Below are 15,524 nucleotides of genomic sequence, written 5' to 3'. Positions count from 1 at the left end.
CAGAAGGACTTAAAAGACTCGTAACTTAAAACCTGATGCAAACACCTTATAGGGGCACTCGATCCCACAGACTTGTCAAAAGAACAACAGAAGACAAATGTGTGCACCTAGAGGAAAGCACTAAGAGGGCTGTGTGAATGGTGAAGGCTGTCAAGCCAGTTTATGAACAGGAGATGTCGTGAAAATAAATACTGGATTGATCCTCTTCATTTTGCGAGTAGATGGTTTGTTTTTCAACACAAACCATTTGTGTTGAAACACTCAAGGAATGTCCAAGGGGAACAACTTTGACAATAGGACTTTTGTAATGAAACAGGAATAAAACGTGATGTCTCAAACGCCCTTTGTGTGAGGAAGGTCTCCATCTGTAAGGTGTTCCAGGGGAATAACATTTCCAGGTGTCCAAATGTTCACAAATATTGCTAACATTCTCACTCTCTCTCCCTCCATCAGGCCACGTGGTGAATCTTCACCTCACTAAATTTCTCCTGTAACTAAGTGTCTTGTGCTAGCTGGAGAAATTGATCAATCTAAGGCTCATACAACAAAACAGCTGAACAGCAGAACACAAAAACAACAAATATATTGTGATATAGACTGTATGATAGAATGGTTTGGATTAAGTAAACAACCAAAGAAAAATCAAACATAAACTTATTTTAGCTTTGAAATAACACTGTAAATGCTGATATACCTTACCTTCTATAATGAGTTTCTGTTTCTTATTGTAAATGTTAATTTACACCACTAATGTAGTAAAGCCTGTGTGGCACATTTATCACACAATAGAGAGCAGTATCACCCAACACAGCAAGAATGCCTCGAACGTGTGGCGCTAGAATGAACAGGATGAGATTTCTTTTCATCTGATCCCAGTCCCAGCTTTCTTCTTAATGAGGAACTCATCCCGATAACTCCCAGTTTTCCCGTGTGCTGCAGATTCCCCCAAAATCCCCAAAGAGCCGTTCTGGGTCTGCCACACCGAGGAAGGAGATAAGGTGTTTCCCCTCTTGACACCAGCAGAGACGTTTGCAGCTTGTGAGCCTGGGGGGGGGGCGGGGGGGGCTGTCAGTCCAGGAACTCGCTCTTCAGGCTGCCCTCGCTGTCCGAGAAGCGGAGGAGCTCCTCCAGCTCGTCCGCCTCGGTGTCCTCCTCTTCCTCTGCCACGCGGGGGAGCTGGGCCGGCTCCCCTTCCCCCTTGCCCCCCAGCTCCAGGTAGCCCTTGACCGTGGGGTTGGGGCCACCCTGGGCTGGGGCCTCGGCCTGGGTCTTGGCGGCGTGCGCCATCACTGAGCTCTCCTCCCACTCCGGCGGTCTCTCCCGGCTGCCGGCGGTCGTCCGACTGCCCTCTTCGGCCCCGAGCGCGTCCGCCCTGGGCACCAGGGTGACGGCGGACTTGCCGGAGCACAGCCCCATGTCGATGCCCCGACTCCCGCGGAGACGCAGACGCATGGGAAGATCCGCGGCCGCGAGCGTCTTCGCCGGTGGACTTTCGCCAAGCTCTGTGGCTCGCCCTCCCCGAATCCGGCCCCTGCATCTTCCTGGCACAGCCGGTTCGAACAGAAGCCATTGTTCGGCAGCATGTGGGGCGCCTGAGAGCACTTAACGGCAAGCAAAGGACACTGCCGGAGCGCGTCTGTTTGTGACAGGTCACAAGAGCACTCAGATCCCAATGTCCTAAAGGCAGCTAGAGCAGTTTACAGAAGCTCAGGCCAGGTTCTCATAAACAAGTTTCACTTTACTGCTTTGAAACCAGATGGGAGTTTTTACAACATGGACTATTTTTGTCTATAAAGCAGTGGGGTTAGAATCTATCTTGTTTCAATTTAAAACTGGGGTCAAGCTGTAAGAGTTAATGGTTAGGATTAAGGATTAGGTTCCAGCGAACTTTAGGCCATGCAAAGTTCAGTGCATATTATTCTCATCATTGGGATTTTCTGTGAAACTTGAACAGAAAGCATCAAAATGGCCTCTGCCTGCTTTTTATATGGAACAGTTAATGTTTTCTTCGGTCAATAATATGAGCAATGACAGCAGCGTGTCCTCGTGACGGAGGCTTCCAGTCTTGTTCCGGGAGGAGTACACAGCTGCTGGTTTTGAATTCCAGCCAAGCTTATAGTACTTATTCGAAGCCTTAATTGAACTAACAAGTTACTTCATTGGAATAGTTGTAATCCATTCAAATGTTTTGGATTTGATTTTGCTTGCGAAATGCCACAGATTAAAGGTGATCTCTGACACGTGAAAGAACGGACAACAGTCAAACTGTTCAAATTGCTCCAATTAAGCAGGTCAATTAAGCTCAAATAAGTCAATAAAGGAGGTGTGTGGGCGCGTCCCAGACCCGGAATGGGGACACCTGTGTCACGACCGGTTCTTTCCGGGCCCTATGCAGACGACATGATCCGGATTGGTAAGGAAACACGGGGGAGACAGTCATGCAGGAGATGGGTATGGAGACAGGGGGCGTGTCCAAGGGGTGCAGGTGTCCAGGGGGAGTGAGTCCGGGGCAAACAATCCATGAGAAAATCCAAACGGGTATCCAGGACAGAAGGTCAGAAGTCCAAGGCCAGGGGATCCATCCAGGGAATAAAACCATGAGCTGGGTCGGGACCGGCGGGTCGGGAATCAGGAACAGAGGGTTAAAATCATAACGGAAGCAGACGCAGCAGGACCCCGGACTCTCACGAAGCGGAATTCAATGAGGAACCTCGGGTGACGTCTGCGTCTGGCTTTTAAGGTGGAGCGGAAATAAGAAACAAGTGCAGGTAATGGGAAAGAACGAGCAAGGGCTGGAGCGCCCTTAATAGGAGGAGTAGCGATCGTGACAACCTGTCCTTGGAAAGCTCGGAAGACCTCCTATTTTTTACTTATTTTTAGATCAGGCAGCGCTGGTCCTGGAGGTTACCAGGAGCTTTGGTCTTTCAGCTAAGTCATGTACAGTATGTGAATTCATTTTTGACTGAACTGAACAAATCATCAAGCCTTGTTTACATGTTATGTGTTCACCCTAACTTTCATCTAAGACACCCAGACATTTCTGTCAGCCACATGTAGAAACACACCCATATCCTCTCCAGCGTGGAATAATGTTCCCCGGGTACTGTGGCCACATCAGCTCATTCCCCACCCTAAGCATCACCTTGCTTTTTTAAAGTGGCCTGTCATTCATTCTTGTGGACAGAAACCCCCTGGTTTCCTCAATCTTATTGCTGTTCCCGTCTTGGGGACATTGGCACAGCCCTCTGCCTCTAATTGCTCTCTAATTGTGGTTTTACTCACTCACCCAGATCTTCCATTAGCCGAATATCTTCACTGATCGCCATTCACTAACCTAAGCAGGCACTGGAGGGTCCTAAATTCACTCACTGTGAGTTTCCCAATCATTCAGCCCTAGTTCTTTCAGCTCTTTGCTCATTGCCTTCCCCCAAGCACGTGCTCTATATGAACAACCAGTCGTCCATCTCTTCTGTCCATCTCGGCTGATCCTGTTTGGCCAGGACACTGCACAACCAGCCACGCTCTTGCTTAGCACCCCTGGCACAGCAGCACCTGGCTTGTTGTTCTCTCACTCACAGGCACCTAAGTCCACATTTTCAAATCAGAAAAAAATATACTACATATACAGTATACTATATGGCAGAGGCAACAGTGCAGGAGTTTTTAATATAATTTTTAATAGAATTATTATACTTTAGTGCTTTTAAAACTCCGATAGTTGGTTTTCTACAGATCCCATGCACTGGATGGATCAAGTCAGAGGTTGTACACTATAGCCTGGAACTAGAGTTGGAAAAAGTGTATGTTTATTAACCTTTTTCATTCCTTATTTGTGTTAGATGCTTAAAACTATCCATATACTTTATTTATGAAATATTTAGGTAGTAGCTAGAAAAGCACAGGCCATGCATCTAGAATGATTAATGGACTAAAGCTTAAAAATGAGGGATTTTACCCTTGTATGCATTATGTTAGAGAGTCAGTCAGACATTCCCAAAAGGCTGATGTATCTATAGCAGCAGAGTTTCCTGCTTGCAACCCAAAATGGGGGCATTTTTTATTTCTTTCAACGAACCGATTAAGAGGAAAAATGGATCTGGAGGTTGACTGGGGTGTGGAAATTTATTGCATTTCGTAAAGCAAGGAAAATCTGGTCTGCCTGAATTTCCCCCAGCCTCGATCGGTTCTTAGATACCATCGGTTACTAACAGCAGTCGCAGTTTGATGTTTTTCCGTAGTTAGTCTTCTGTGATGCAACACAAAGGGGCAGGATTACACTCGCAATTCACCTCGGAGTGACAGCTCTTGCAGTGCCAAAGATATGAAGCCACTATATGGATGAGAAATGCTCGTTAGAAAGACGAAAACTTAGTCACATTGGTAGTAAGAAAGGGCTGCGCAGGCCAGCCTGAGTACTACAGCTCGTTGTTTAAGTGAAGAAAACAAATCATTGTAAAAGCATGACAAAACGCAGCAAGGGGTGGGAACAGTGGTTGGTGAGATGGGCCACATTTATCAGTTAACAAAAGCTCGAGGGCGGGAGGGGACCAGTGTGTGTGTGTGAAAGTGTCTTCAAGATCTCTTCATCTCACGGAAAGTGGAAGAAACCATGCTGACTGATCTGGCGGCGCGCCCCCTTTCAAATTCTTTCTAGTAATAGTTTGAGGAGCACAGATGCTGCCTTCTCTTTCTGTGTGGGAGTGGGATTTTATGAAAAAAATGCGGTGTAGGTCCTTACCTGTCGTGGTATCGGTGACAGGGATTTCCCTCTGCGCCTGGAATTTTCTTATTAAAGAGGAGACCAGCCGGAGAGGACTCACAGCCAGTCCTGCACGCAGAGAATACCTCGCTCCGGTCTCTCAGCATCCTATAGCCCAAGAGAGAAGAAATGAACAAACCCACAGCGCTGTTCTTCCTGTTCTTGGCGGCAGTGATGCAGGCGGATTCAAAGTCAAGGTGCAAGTCTCTAGAATCCATGACGGACATCAAGAAGACCATGGACAGTACAAAGGTGAGTTGTATGTTCTCTGCGCTTTCCACCTCTCGGGAAGCACGACCCATCGTGCTTCATTGCCAAACAGAAGATGAATAATATTTTCCAGATTTTATTTGTTATATTATTTATGTTCACTGTAATATTAGGTATATTTATATTTGCATTCTTTCATTTTTTACAGAGTTGTCCTACTAGCTGTCAAGAAGCAACGGTGAGTTTTCAGCTGTTCCCTTGGTCTTCGTGAATCCACCGTGTTTTTGCTCCCAGCTCTGTCTGTTTTCCACAAAGAAGAGTTTCTTTCAGTCAGTGAATGCCTTTTTCCTCTCTAAGATCACTTCTTAGATATAGTCTGATCTGTGATGGCTACTCACGGACAGTATCACTCACTCCGGGATGAGGTCTAGAGCAACTCTGGTTTAGGCAGCTTCAAAATAACGTTTTGGCCAGGACTAAACTTCAGAGGATGACTTGAAAAGTATGGATTACATATTCTAATGATGACAATGCACATTAACTGTCTGGTTGAAAATAGCGCACATGCACGTATTGTCATTTCTGTAATTTCATTTTGCTCACTAACAAATTGTATTTAGCTGTTAAATATAGTTAATCAATTTTAAATTGTGACATTTCCATGGTTTAGATGGCTGTTCAAGCTTACTTCTTAGTCTGGAAAACTGTATACTTCTATATACTGTCTGAACACTATATGGAAAAATGTATACTTCTCTATGACATTTCTTGGCTCTGTAAGTAAAATACTCTTAAAGGTTTTTGCAGGGTCTTGCCACAGGTTTTTCCAACATCATCAATGAAAATTACATTTAAAATCTCTAAAGCCCCTAGATTGTGGGTTCCCTGTTACATTATTTCTTTCAGTTTACAACATTCCTTTCTGTAATGTATATTATATTCAAAGATAGTCAAACTGAAAATCAGTTTATCTTCATCTGTAATTTTCAGTGCTGTTATCAAGCACATTTTTGTAACTTCCTTCCTTTGCTAAGTCAAAGAAGTCTCTTTCTGAGACTACCAGACTGGACTAGTCTGATGCCAAATTGTTTAAACTGCACTCACGCTTTTGAAATACCTCCAAAACATTGGCTTTTAATCACCGATAGTTGCTCATGGAAAATCAATCTTGTTTTAGTCTGTGCTTCTAGTTACTGTATGTTCTGTCTGTTTTAGTTCCTGTTTTGTAAGCTGTGCCTCAGACCTTCTTAAGATTTGTTTTTTTGTTGAATTGTTGATTGCGAGCTCCGTGCTCAGTATTGCAGGGTAGTATGCAGTATGCAGAAGGTTATTTGTGAATTCAAAAGCGTGGTGCCCACGATCTTGTCATGACAAACCGTAGATACAAAATGTATGATACACATCATCAAGGAACTAAAACAGTCCAGAATTTACTCACTATATTTTTTAAATGCCCATGCAATATATACTTAGAGAAAAATATGTTCATATCTTTGATACATATCAGTACGGTACATTATGTGCCATAGGTAAAAACAGACCTATATTTTAAATGATAAAGGTCTTAAATGATAAATTTAAGTTTTGAAAAATATTTTTCTTCTTATGCTGTTGTCATGACTTGATTGTTATCTCACATCTTTTCATTAAATACTATTGATGTTTTTATACAGTATATGACAAACAAATGCACAAGCTGAGATAAAATTTAATTGTAGTGGCTGTGGGCCTATAATTAATCAAAGAGTCCTTTTCACAAATGAGTTTGGAGAAAATTTAAACAGGGTCAGTTTGTTTGGAATACTTTATTTAATTTGAGATATCACCTTGACTTGGTTCTATGATAAGTTACAACAAAACGGAAAAAGAACAACCCTACCTCACAAAGTACAAGGAACAAAACCTGCATTAAACTGGGATTTTCTTCTTTTTCACTTCTTGGCGACATATTTAAAATCTGATATTTGTAACTGTTCATTGAAATAACAAGTGTGAATTTACAAAACAACGTGACGTTTTCTCTTTCCCAGCAAACAGAATGCCAGTGTATCCACATAGATCTCACTGTCAAGGTAAGGAAAAAAACCTCTGATCCGTCCTTCTTCTTCAAGGGACTTTCTTGAACAAGGGTCATTGAACAGCTCTCTATTCAGTGCTTGTGCATGACAATGCATACAAGGGCCTAGAGGCATGAATCTCCCAGCACTGTAGGATGTAAAAAGTTAACACCTGTATGGAACAGAACTATGGTATACAGTTGGAGTAATGGCTTCAGTGACAAGGCTGGGTTGCTTGTTCCTTATGCCCGCATTATTTCATATAAAATTCTTGAATTTATTATACTATATTTCCATTTGCCACTTGTGTCCTCTGGTTCCTGTTTCACAGTGGATCCTGAATAAGTTAGCTCGGTTGTCTCTCAGTGGCTTTGACGCTTTTGAGTGGATGAATCGGGTCCCCTTGTAGTGTTCTGTGATCGAAGCTTGAAAGGTTCAGTTTCTGTAGCCTGTCAGTGTTGGACATTCTCTTGAGCCCCAGAATGTCTCTGGTTGCTCTTCTCTGGACTGATTCCAGAGCAGCAATATCTTCTGTATAACGTGTTGACCAAATATTCTTAATCAGACCTTGCAAGTGAGTTGTACAATTTTAACATAACATCCCTTGATTATATTCTGTGCTTTAACTATCTGAAACCTTTGTCTTTTTTATTATTTCCTCACATTGTTTAAAATATATAAATAACGTGTTAACATAAATACTCAAGTCTTTTTCATAAACAGCCTCTTTTAGCTCATTGTTTCCCATTTTGTATTTGTAGTTTATGTTTTTCATACCTGCAAAGCCCTCAATTTGTTTCTATATTAAACATCACCTGCCAGGTGTTAGGTGTTTTTCTAATCCCCCAGTTGTGGCATCATCTACAAATATGACTAATTTATTAGCTTGGTCACAATATAGATTCGTTATATCCTCTCATTCAGAGGTCTCTAGCCCGTGTCCTGGAGAGCACTGGTCTACTTAGTGTTATAGGTCCCCTGTTTCTGAAGCCTAGAGACACCCATCAGTTACTGCTTATTCAGACAAGTCATTTGTTCAATTAAAATAACTCTGGCCCTTGAGGGCTGCTGAATACTTAGACTAGTTCCTCTCTGTGTGTGGTGGTCCTGCTGTCTATTGAGATGGATATATTCTGGGACTGGGAAGACCAGGAAAATATCCCCAGACACAGTTTAAGGACCCCTTAAACTGGAATTTAAATAGCTCTAGGATTTTGCTCATCTCTTTTGAGAATACAGTTTGTTGCTGTACATGTGATGGAACTGTTTTTGTGACTTTTTGTTTGTCTTTGAATCAAACAAATGTACCAGTCCCAGGTGTGTGCAGACTATAGGTTCCAAAGTGTTGTTTTGCTTTACGCTCTATACCTGGAATCTGATATTTTCATTTTTTTAAATTGGTTTAACTGGTAACAAAAAACCTGGTTTTGCCAGTGAGATCTTATATTCAGTGTTCCAGTTTACATTTCCAATTAAAGTCTTAAAAAGCATCAATGAAATGTCAGCTCCAGGACAGCGTGTACATTGTGATTTCTCTTAATTTTCTTCTTGTACAGGCAAACAAAACACACGCAGAAGAGAAAACCTGTTCTCTGGAATACTTTAGAAAAGGATTGGAACACCTTAAGAACCTTAGTACCCTTAAGAATACTTCCGGTCCTTACATCTTTAAGCTTTGGAGAGCCGTGCGCAGTCTAAACATATCAGGGTGCCAGGTGAGCAGTCGAAGGTCTCTTGACTCGCTGTGTGCCATAAGATCCACTGGCAGACAAAATGATGTAAAATGAATTTGAAAGAACCAGTTTATTTAATTGGATGTACCCAAAAAGGGATACATTTATAATTGGGTTTTCTCCTTAGATAATTCACAGCTGATTTCATCATACACATTCAACACTTCAACACTTGACCTAACACCTCCTACGCAGACTGGTACTGGGTCTGATTTATTACAGGCAGTACACCTCCTTACACCTTATTGGTTTGCTAGATATTGTTGTGTATTTTTTAAACAGAATACTCAAATTATTATCACACTACAGACAGTCACTTTTTAATACTTTCTATAAATGCATAATTATAAATGATTGTTTTGTGTAAAATAATTGTTCTTAAAATATAGATTGCTTGTGAAAAATTTGTTGCACATGAACAACTACAATAATAATAATACTGAATTAATTGCTGTCTTTCTCTTTATAGGATAATCCTGGAAACATGACGAATTGCGAGCATGTTATATCACCAGCAACATTTCTAGGACTTTTGGAACAAGTGTTTAAACAATTCAACTCATTATTCAATAACTGATTCTTATCAGTGCAATGTTATTTATGTTATTTATCATATTTTATATGTTATTATTTATATATTTGTAATTTATTCTAATTTATTTTTACTCTTTAAAATATTGATGCAACAATAAATAAATTTGTTACCAAAGAGCTTTTTAATTTTGTTTTTTTATTCAAAACAAAGTCAAAGCCATGTCACTCTGCAACTCATAACTGGCCGGCCCACTGAAGCTCAGCAGGTGTGAGCCTGGTCAGTACCTGGATGAGAGACCTCCTGGGAAAAACTAAGGCTGCTGCTGGAAGAGGTGTTAGTGGGGGCAGTAGGGGGCGCTCACCCTGCGGTCCATGTGGGTCCTAATCCCCCAGTATAGTGATTGGGACACTAGACTGGAAAAAGGTGCTGTCCTTAGGATGAGATGTAAAACCGAGGTCCTCAATCTGTGGTCATTAAAAATCCCAGGTTGTTTCCCGAAAAGAGTAGGGGTGTAACCCCGGCGTCCTGGCCAAATTTCCCATTGGCCCTTACCAATCATGGCCTCCTAATAATCCCCATCTCTGAACTGGCTCCATCACTCTGCTCTCCTCCCCACTGAGAGCTGGTGTGTGGGGAGTGGACTGGAGCTTCCTCCAGGTGGGGCTGCACACTGGTGGTGGTGGAGGGGGATCCCCATTACCTGAAAGCTTCTTTGAGTGGAGTGTCCAGAAAAGAGCTATCTAAGTGTAAGGAATTATTATTATTATTATTATTATTATTAAAGGGATCCATATTACAAAATCATTGTAATGTGTAAACGTCTTGAATAGAGAAGACTATGATGGGAAGTGATCCTCAAGGTCGCAGAATTCTTAGGAATCAGCTCCGGATCACGAACGACATGGAAACGTGTGTGAAACGGGATGTGTGAGCTGCCTTGTGTGCATTGCAGAATTAATGAGAAAGGTGGAGTATGTTTATGTGGTTTGTCCTTTAACTTCCAGTTTATTTCAAAATGGTTGAGCACATTTTTTATTCTGAAGGCTACGGAAATATAAAATCCCACGCTGTAAATGTTGGACAGTAAAGCAATCAATCAAATTCTAAACAAATGAACATATGAAGCAACTATGTGACCTGAAAATGCATGCAGTCAACGATCAGTATTTCAATTTGAATTGCTTCCCAACACGTTTAAGCTGCAGAAAGTGAGTCTTTGCAGTTTTCTGTAATTTCTCCTGAGTCTGCATATTGCAAAGGGCTACGCATTTCAATATGGGGCAAAAACAGACTTGCTTGTTATAGCAGTGGAACTTTTTTTAGCTGATGTTTATCTGTTCGGTTATCATGTTGACAATCAGGTGAGGGCTGCAAGCAGCCTACAGCTGAAAGTGCAGCTCTCACACAGCGGATCGATTTTATTTGAGTCATGAATGCAGTTTTTGTTCTTAACTCTTTAAAGACTTGTATCACAACACAACAAGAGCACCAGAAAAATAATAAATAGGTCACTCATCAAGGGATGGGAAATCCCTAAAGTGACAGAGGCCTTAACTATCTTTCATTTAGTCTGCATTGTTTTCTTTTCAGGCTGTGCATTGCTATTAATCTTACCAAGTCAGAGTGCTTTTACTCCATTACACTGACACATTTCATGTAAGATTGTTCTGCTAGATCTTGCCTATTTGAGATAAGTGTTAAACAAATTGTCTTTCAATAAACATGCAATGGAAGGTTGCTTTTTTGATAATCACTAACACCCGTGTGTTCACACATTTTTCCTGACTAGAAGCATAATAATAAGAATGAAAAAAGAGAATTCCTGATGTTTGCTATGATGGTGCATAGCATGGGAATGATCATGCGTCCAAAGTCCTCAGTTTAGGAGAGAGGGCGAATAACATACTGAGTCGGGGCCCTGGGTTCAGCTGCTGGAGTGATATGTGTGTGGAGTTTGCATGTTGTCCCCATACTGGTAGGTCAATTATCCTCTGGCAAACCTGGCCATAGGAGAGAGTGTGTGAGGGGCTGTGTGTGCCCTGAAGTGCATTGGCCTCTTGTGTGCACCCTGCCTTGCACCTGTGGCCTGTCAGAACAGGCTCCGGCTCCCCAACGACCCTGAGCTGGATAAAGTGGTTAGGAAATGGGTGGGCTCTTCACATCGACTAGCTAACAGCAACCAAAATAGGTGAAAGGGCAGGATGGCCCGTTTGTAGAATCATGCAGGAATAAAAAGGCTGAAACTGAACATTTCTAGGGTTCATGCGCTTTGGACAACCTGGTTGACACATATTTTATTGCAGTTGGTAGTTAGACAAGGAAGAGGCTTCATATGGTGTCACAGCGCAGTTAACGTATTTTAATTAAAGGTTTAACCGCATCTGCAAATAAACCCCCCCGTTTTTGCTATCCAGAGGAATAAAAAGAGAGTCTCGATAAAGGGATGACTACCCAACAAAAAAGCTTTTTGGTAGTACCTTTAAATAGGCCTAATCATATAAACTCTGTTGATCTTTCAATGCTTCGCATCTGGAATCTTCGCATCTTCGCATCTTTGTTCGTCGTGCGCAAATGGGCAAATTTCTTATGCAATCTCCCCTGAGGTCTTTGAAATCACCGTTCACAACCTTCTTTTTTAGATGACTTTTATTTAACTGCCTCTTGGCTTCCCTACTGTATTCCAAGCCCCCATTGTAACTGTGCAAATCTGCTGTCTTCTTTCATCGTCTATCTTTTTTTATGTAAAGCACTTTTAAAGGCACTGTTAAAAATAAAGCTTGTTTTTATTCATCCTTTTTTTTGTTATCATTACAGGAAACGACCGTTGTGTTTTATTTTGTGAATGGTCTGCGTTTGACACATCAAAAATAACATCGTGCTGTATTGGTTTTTAAAAACAGCTATATTTTAATCACTGAGTCATAAAGCAAATTTCTACTTCCATTGTCTCACTGTGGTCTGAAAAGGTTCCTGTGTTTGCTCAATAATCTGGTCTAAGAAGTACAGATAAGTATGTATATTAGTACTTTTGTTTTGCTGTTCAAACAAAACAAAAACGCAGCGTGGATGGTGTTTACAGGGCAAGTGACATATACATAAAGTCGCTTTGCTCAAACGAAAGCATTACAGGTAAAAACTCATATTTGGTCACCCGTTTTTTTCAGTTTGTGAACATTTCGAATTACATGGAAGCGTCATTTGAAACTCCCACTGAAAAGCTGCGCTCCCAGTGCCCACTGGCTGCAGTTGTGGAAATATCCGCTCGGTGGCGATGGTGTGCAGTAGGTGGCAAACTGCAGGTGTGTCCGAGAGACTCCTCCTTCTCCTCCAGAGTCGGCTGTTTGCCGTATCGGAGAGGCGGGCAGAATGGGTGAGAGGAAGAGTCGGAAACGGAGGAAGTATTACTCAAATCATCACGAAAAAAAAAAGTGAGTGTAAGAGAAACCGGATTGAGCGCAGCCGAGGAAACAAAAGAAACGGAAAATGCAGCCTCCTCCCCGAAAGGTAAAAAAAGCTTTGAAGTACAAAACTATAAGAGAATATTGAAGTATCGTCAAGCTAAGACGTAACAGGGTACCGCTGTCGCATTCGCCTAACAGACGTTGAGTTCTTGCAAAATGTGAACTTTCGAGCGTTTTCCATTAAACATCTGTTGTCAGTCTAACCTTTGTGAAGTTTTGCATGATACTTCTTTGGATAAAGCAAAAGCTAATGTATTAACGTACAGGTCCAGAATCTTCATGCACATGTTGATGTCAAAGTTATGCTTTATGATTGTGCTGTATATGAGCATATATACTGTATATGTTTTTTTTTTAGTCACGATCGTTAGGAATTATGCGTTTTGCGCACGGAGTGTAGCGAAGTCCATACATCCGTGCAGACGCGTGAAGTTTTAGTTTTGCTGTCTGTCTCTTTCTACACATTTCTGCGAATAAGTATTCACACCAGGAAATCAGGCACAGTTAGAAGGCAAGACACCATCACTCCAGTTATAAACATTTTGAAGATCCCACGTGGATCAATAACTTTAAATAGTAAAAAAAACAACAACAACCGTGGTTAAACAAGCGCTTGCTCCACAACTCTTGGATCCTGGGTTTGATTGTGGACTGCACTGCCATCTGTGTGGAGTTTGCATGTTCTCCCTGTAATTTCACTGGCTGTTTTGGTTTTCTCCCACCTCCCAGAGGCTGAATGGGTTATTAGGCGTCTCCCAGTGGTGCCCATGTGAGTGTGTTCTGTACCACACGCTGTGCAGGGTCTCCTGCTATCTGGCCTCTTCCTTACCAGAATAATAATGGATGGGCAATTACTCCCATAATTTCTGGCCCATCTTAAACAGACCTGGAATTCTGTGTTTTGAGGTTACATTGAAAATAAATGAATGCAGTGTTCAGTACACACAGGAACCCCAAATATCTAGAAAAAGGTCTCCTTTTCTTACATCTTGATGTGCTGTGTGCTTTTTTTCAGTGGGAACTTTGTACAGGGTGACAACATACAATAGAGTTGATACCGAACAAGTCACACACATCTCTATGTGAACTGCAGGATTGAATATCCTGAAATATTTTTGGTAGTGGAGTAAAACAAAAGTAAACCTCTGTTTAGCCACTCACGTTGAGCTGATTGCAAAGGTCATTTATCTCGTGTGGTTATCTGTGCTTCCCATTTGCCCCAGCGTGCTCATTCTCCCTGCAGCGCATTAGGCTGTCGGCGTGGAAAATTGTTAATCAGGTTGTGGTCGGACGCTCTGAGCTGACGGAGTTGATCCTGTCTGCATCGATCTCTGACTGCTTCTTAATGATTCCCCAGCCATTCCCAAACTGGGGACTATCAGTTTCACAGCTCGGCTTCTATGATGCTTCTTGGCATTCATTTGGTACTACACTCTGTGCGTCTAGCTTGAACGCTGCAGATAGTGGTATTGCACCATTCCTCCTGCAGCAATCTGAAGGTGGAAATGTGCAAGGATGATGAAAAGGAGTTTATTATGATGCTCTTTAGGGGTTCCTTTTGAATTTCTCTAACACGTGATTGCATGTCACCGACAATTAACTGTAGGGATTTAACTGCTGTAGAAACACCGACAGTTCTTTAGTCCATAGAAAAGCGGTTAATTGCTCATGGAAACAGAAGAATAAAGCCCCACCCCCAGTCTGTTTATCCCAACACATCTGAGCGAAACCTGGCCTCGGGGCAGTGCTGAACGTCAGGAGAACAGAACCAGGAACAGGAGGCCGTGTGCTGTGTGTTGCAGGTGAAGGAGACCCAGGAGGTGAAGGTGGTTTTTGCAGAGCAGGTGGCCCGGCTGCAGAGCAAGCACCAGCAGGAGAGCGAGCTGCTGGAAGAGATCAGGTAGGAGGGGGGATTCAGGCTTGGAGGCGTTCAGTCATAATCCCACAGATGGCAGCTTCGCACCATTGGCTCCTCAGCCAAGCACAGACACCAAACGTCCCGACCTGCGATTCCTCTTGAGGTTTTCGGAAACTGCGTCCCAGTGTTTTCCCAGCCCCGCTGCTCTGTCTTCATGGCCTGATTACCCTACGCTCAAAGAGAACATCACCGCTTGCCAATGCACCCGCCAGCTTTCCCGTCAGTCCGTGTTCGCCGGAGGGCTGCCCGGTCCGCAGAGTCAGATGCCGGTGTGATCCCAAGTTTCAAGCTCAAGAGGGATTGGGTGGGACCAGTCGTCCAGTGCTCTCTCGGGCCCCCACGGGAATAGCGCCCCCCTCTGGCCTCCCCTGCAGCTGCGGGGTGGTGCTGAGGTCAGCGATCCGACGCCGAGTGACAAACGGCAGGTTTGCTCCCCTTTGTGGGAGCAGCGATCACGGCTGTGTTTCGAGATACTAAGGCCATGGCGTGTCCCTTGTCACATCTATCCTAACAAAATATTTGGCGGTTATGAATAAAATAGAACACATGCTGCTTATCCACGTTAACACCTGCCTAAAATTAGAAATAACTTCGCTCCTGTGGCTTTCACGCTACACTGGGCTCTGGGCTATTAATGCCAAGCTTTTTTTTGCCATAGCGGACTGGCTGTGCCTCGTCGGCTGTAAACGAAGACTGTCTGCTTCACATATTTCGCTCGGGAGGCTGTAGCTTGTGCTGTGGCAGAAGATCAGGCAGTTTGTTTTTTGTCTTGAGGATTGCTGCGCAGAGGGTCCCAGTTCGGGCCCACAGCTCCTCAGAGCACAGATGGGACTGTCCAGTACCTGACCTAG

The 15,524-nt window shown here is 42.9% G+C and overlaps 1 protein-coding gene and 1 long non-coding RNA gene across 2 annotated transcripts in view; both read left to right on the top strand.

The window, feature by feature from the left end:
* Window positions 1-4,234: 4,234 nt before the first annotated feature.
* Window positions 4,235-9,432, top strand: LOC148650653 (uncharacterized). The gene is made up of 5 exons (XR_015925846.1): window positions 4,235-5,011; window positions 5,178-5,207; window positions 7,000-7,041; window positions 8,583-8,741; window positions 9,229-9,432. It is a non-coding gene; the product is annotated as an uncharacterized LOC148650653 (long non-coding RNA).
* A 3,207-nt stretch (window positions 9,433-12,639) lies between these two features.
* Window positions 12,640-15,524, top strand: part of LOC148650652 (F-BAR and double SH3 domains protein 1-like) — a 35,292-nt gene continuing 32,407 nt past the window's right edge. The window contains exons 1-2 of the mRNA XM_088604674.1: window positions 12,640-12,798; window positions 14,558-14,655. Coding sequence (XP_088460800.1) covers window positions 12,778-12,798; window positions 14,558-14,655 — 119 coding nt within the window. The 5' untranslated portion in view covers window positions 12,640-12,777. The remainder of the gene's footprint in view (window positions 12,799-14,557; window positions 14,656-15,524) is intronic.

The sequence above is a fragment of the Lepisosteus platostomus genome, chromosome 13 (assembly GCF_059453375.1).
Source record: "Lepisosteus platostomus isolate fLepPlt1 chromosome 13, fLepPlt1.hap1, whole genome shotgun sequence".
Lineage (NCBI taxonomy): Eukaryota > Metazoa > Chordata > Actinopteri > Semionotiformes > Lepisosteidae > Lepisosteus > Lepisosteus platostomus.
This window is presented reverse-complemented; position numbering and strand designations above follow the sequence as displayed.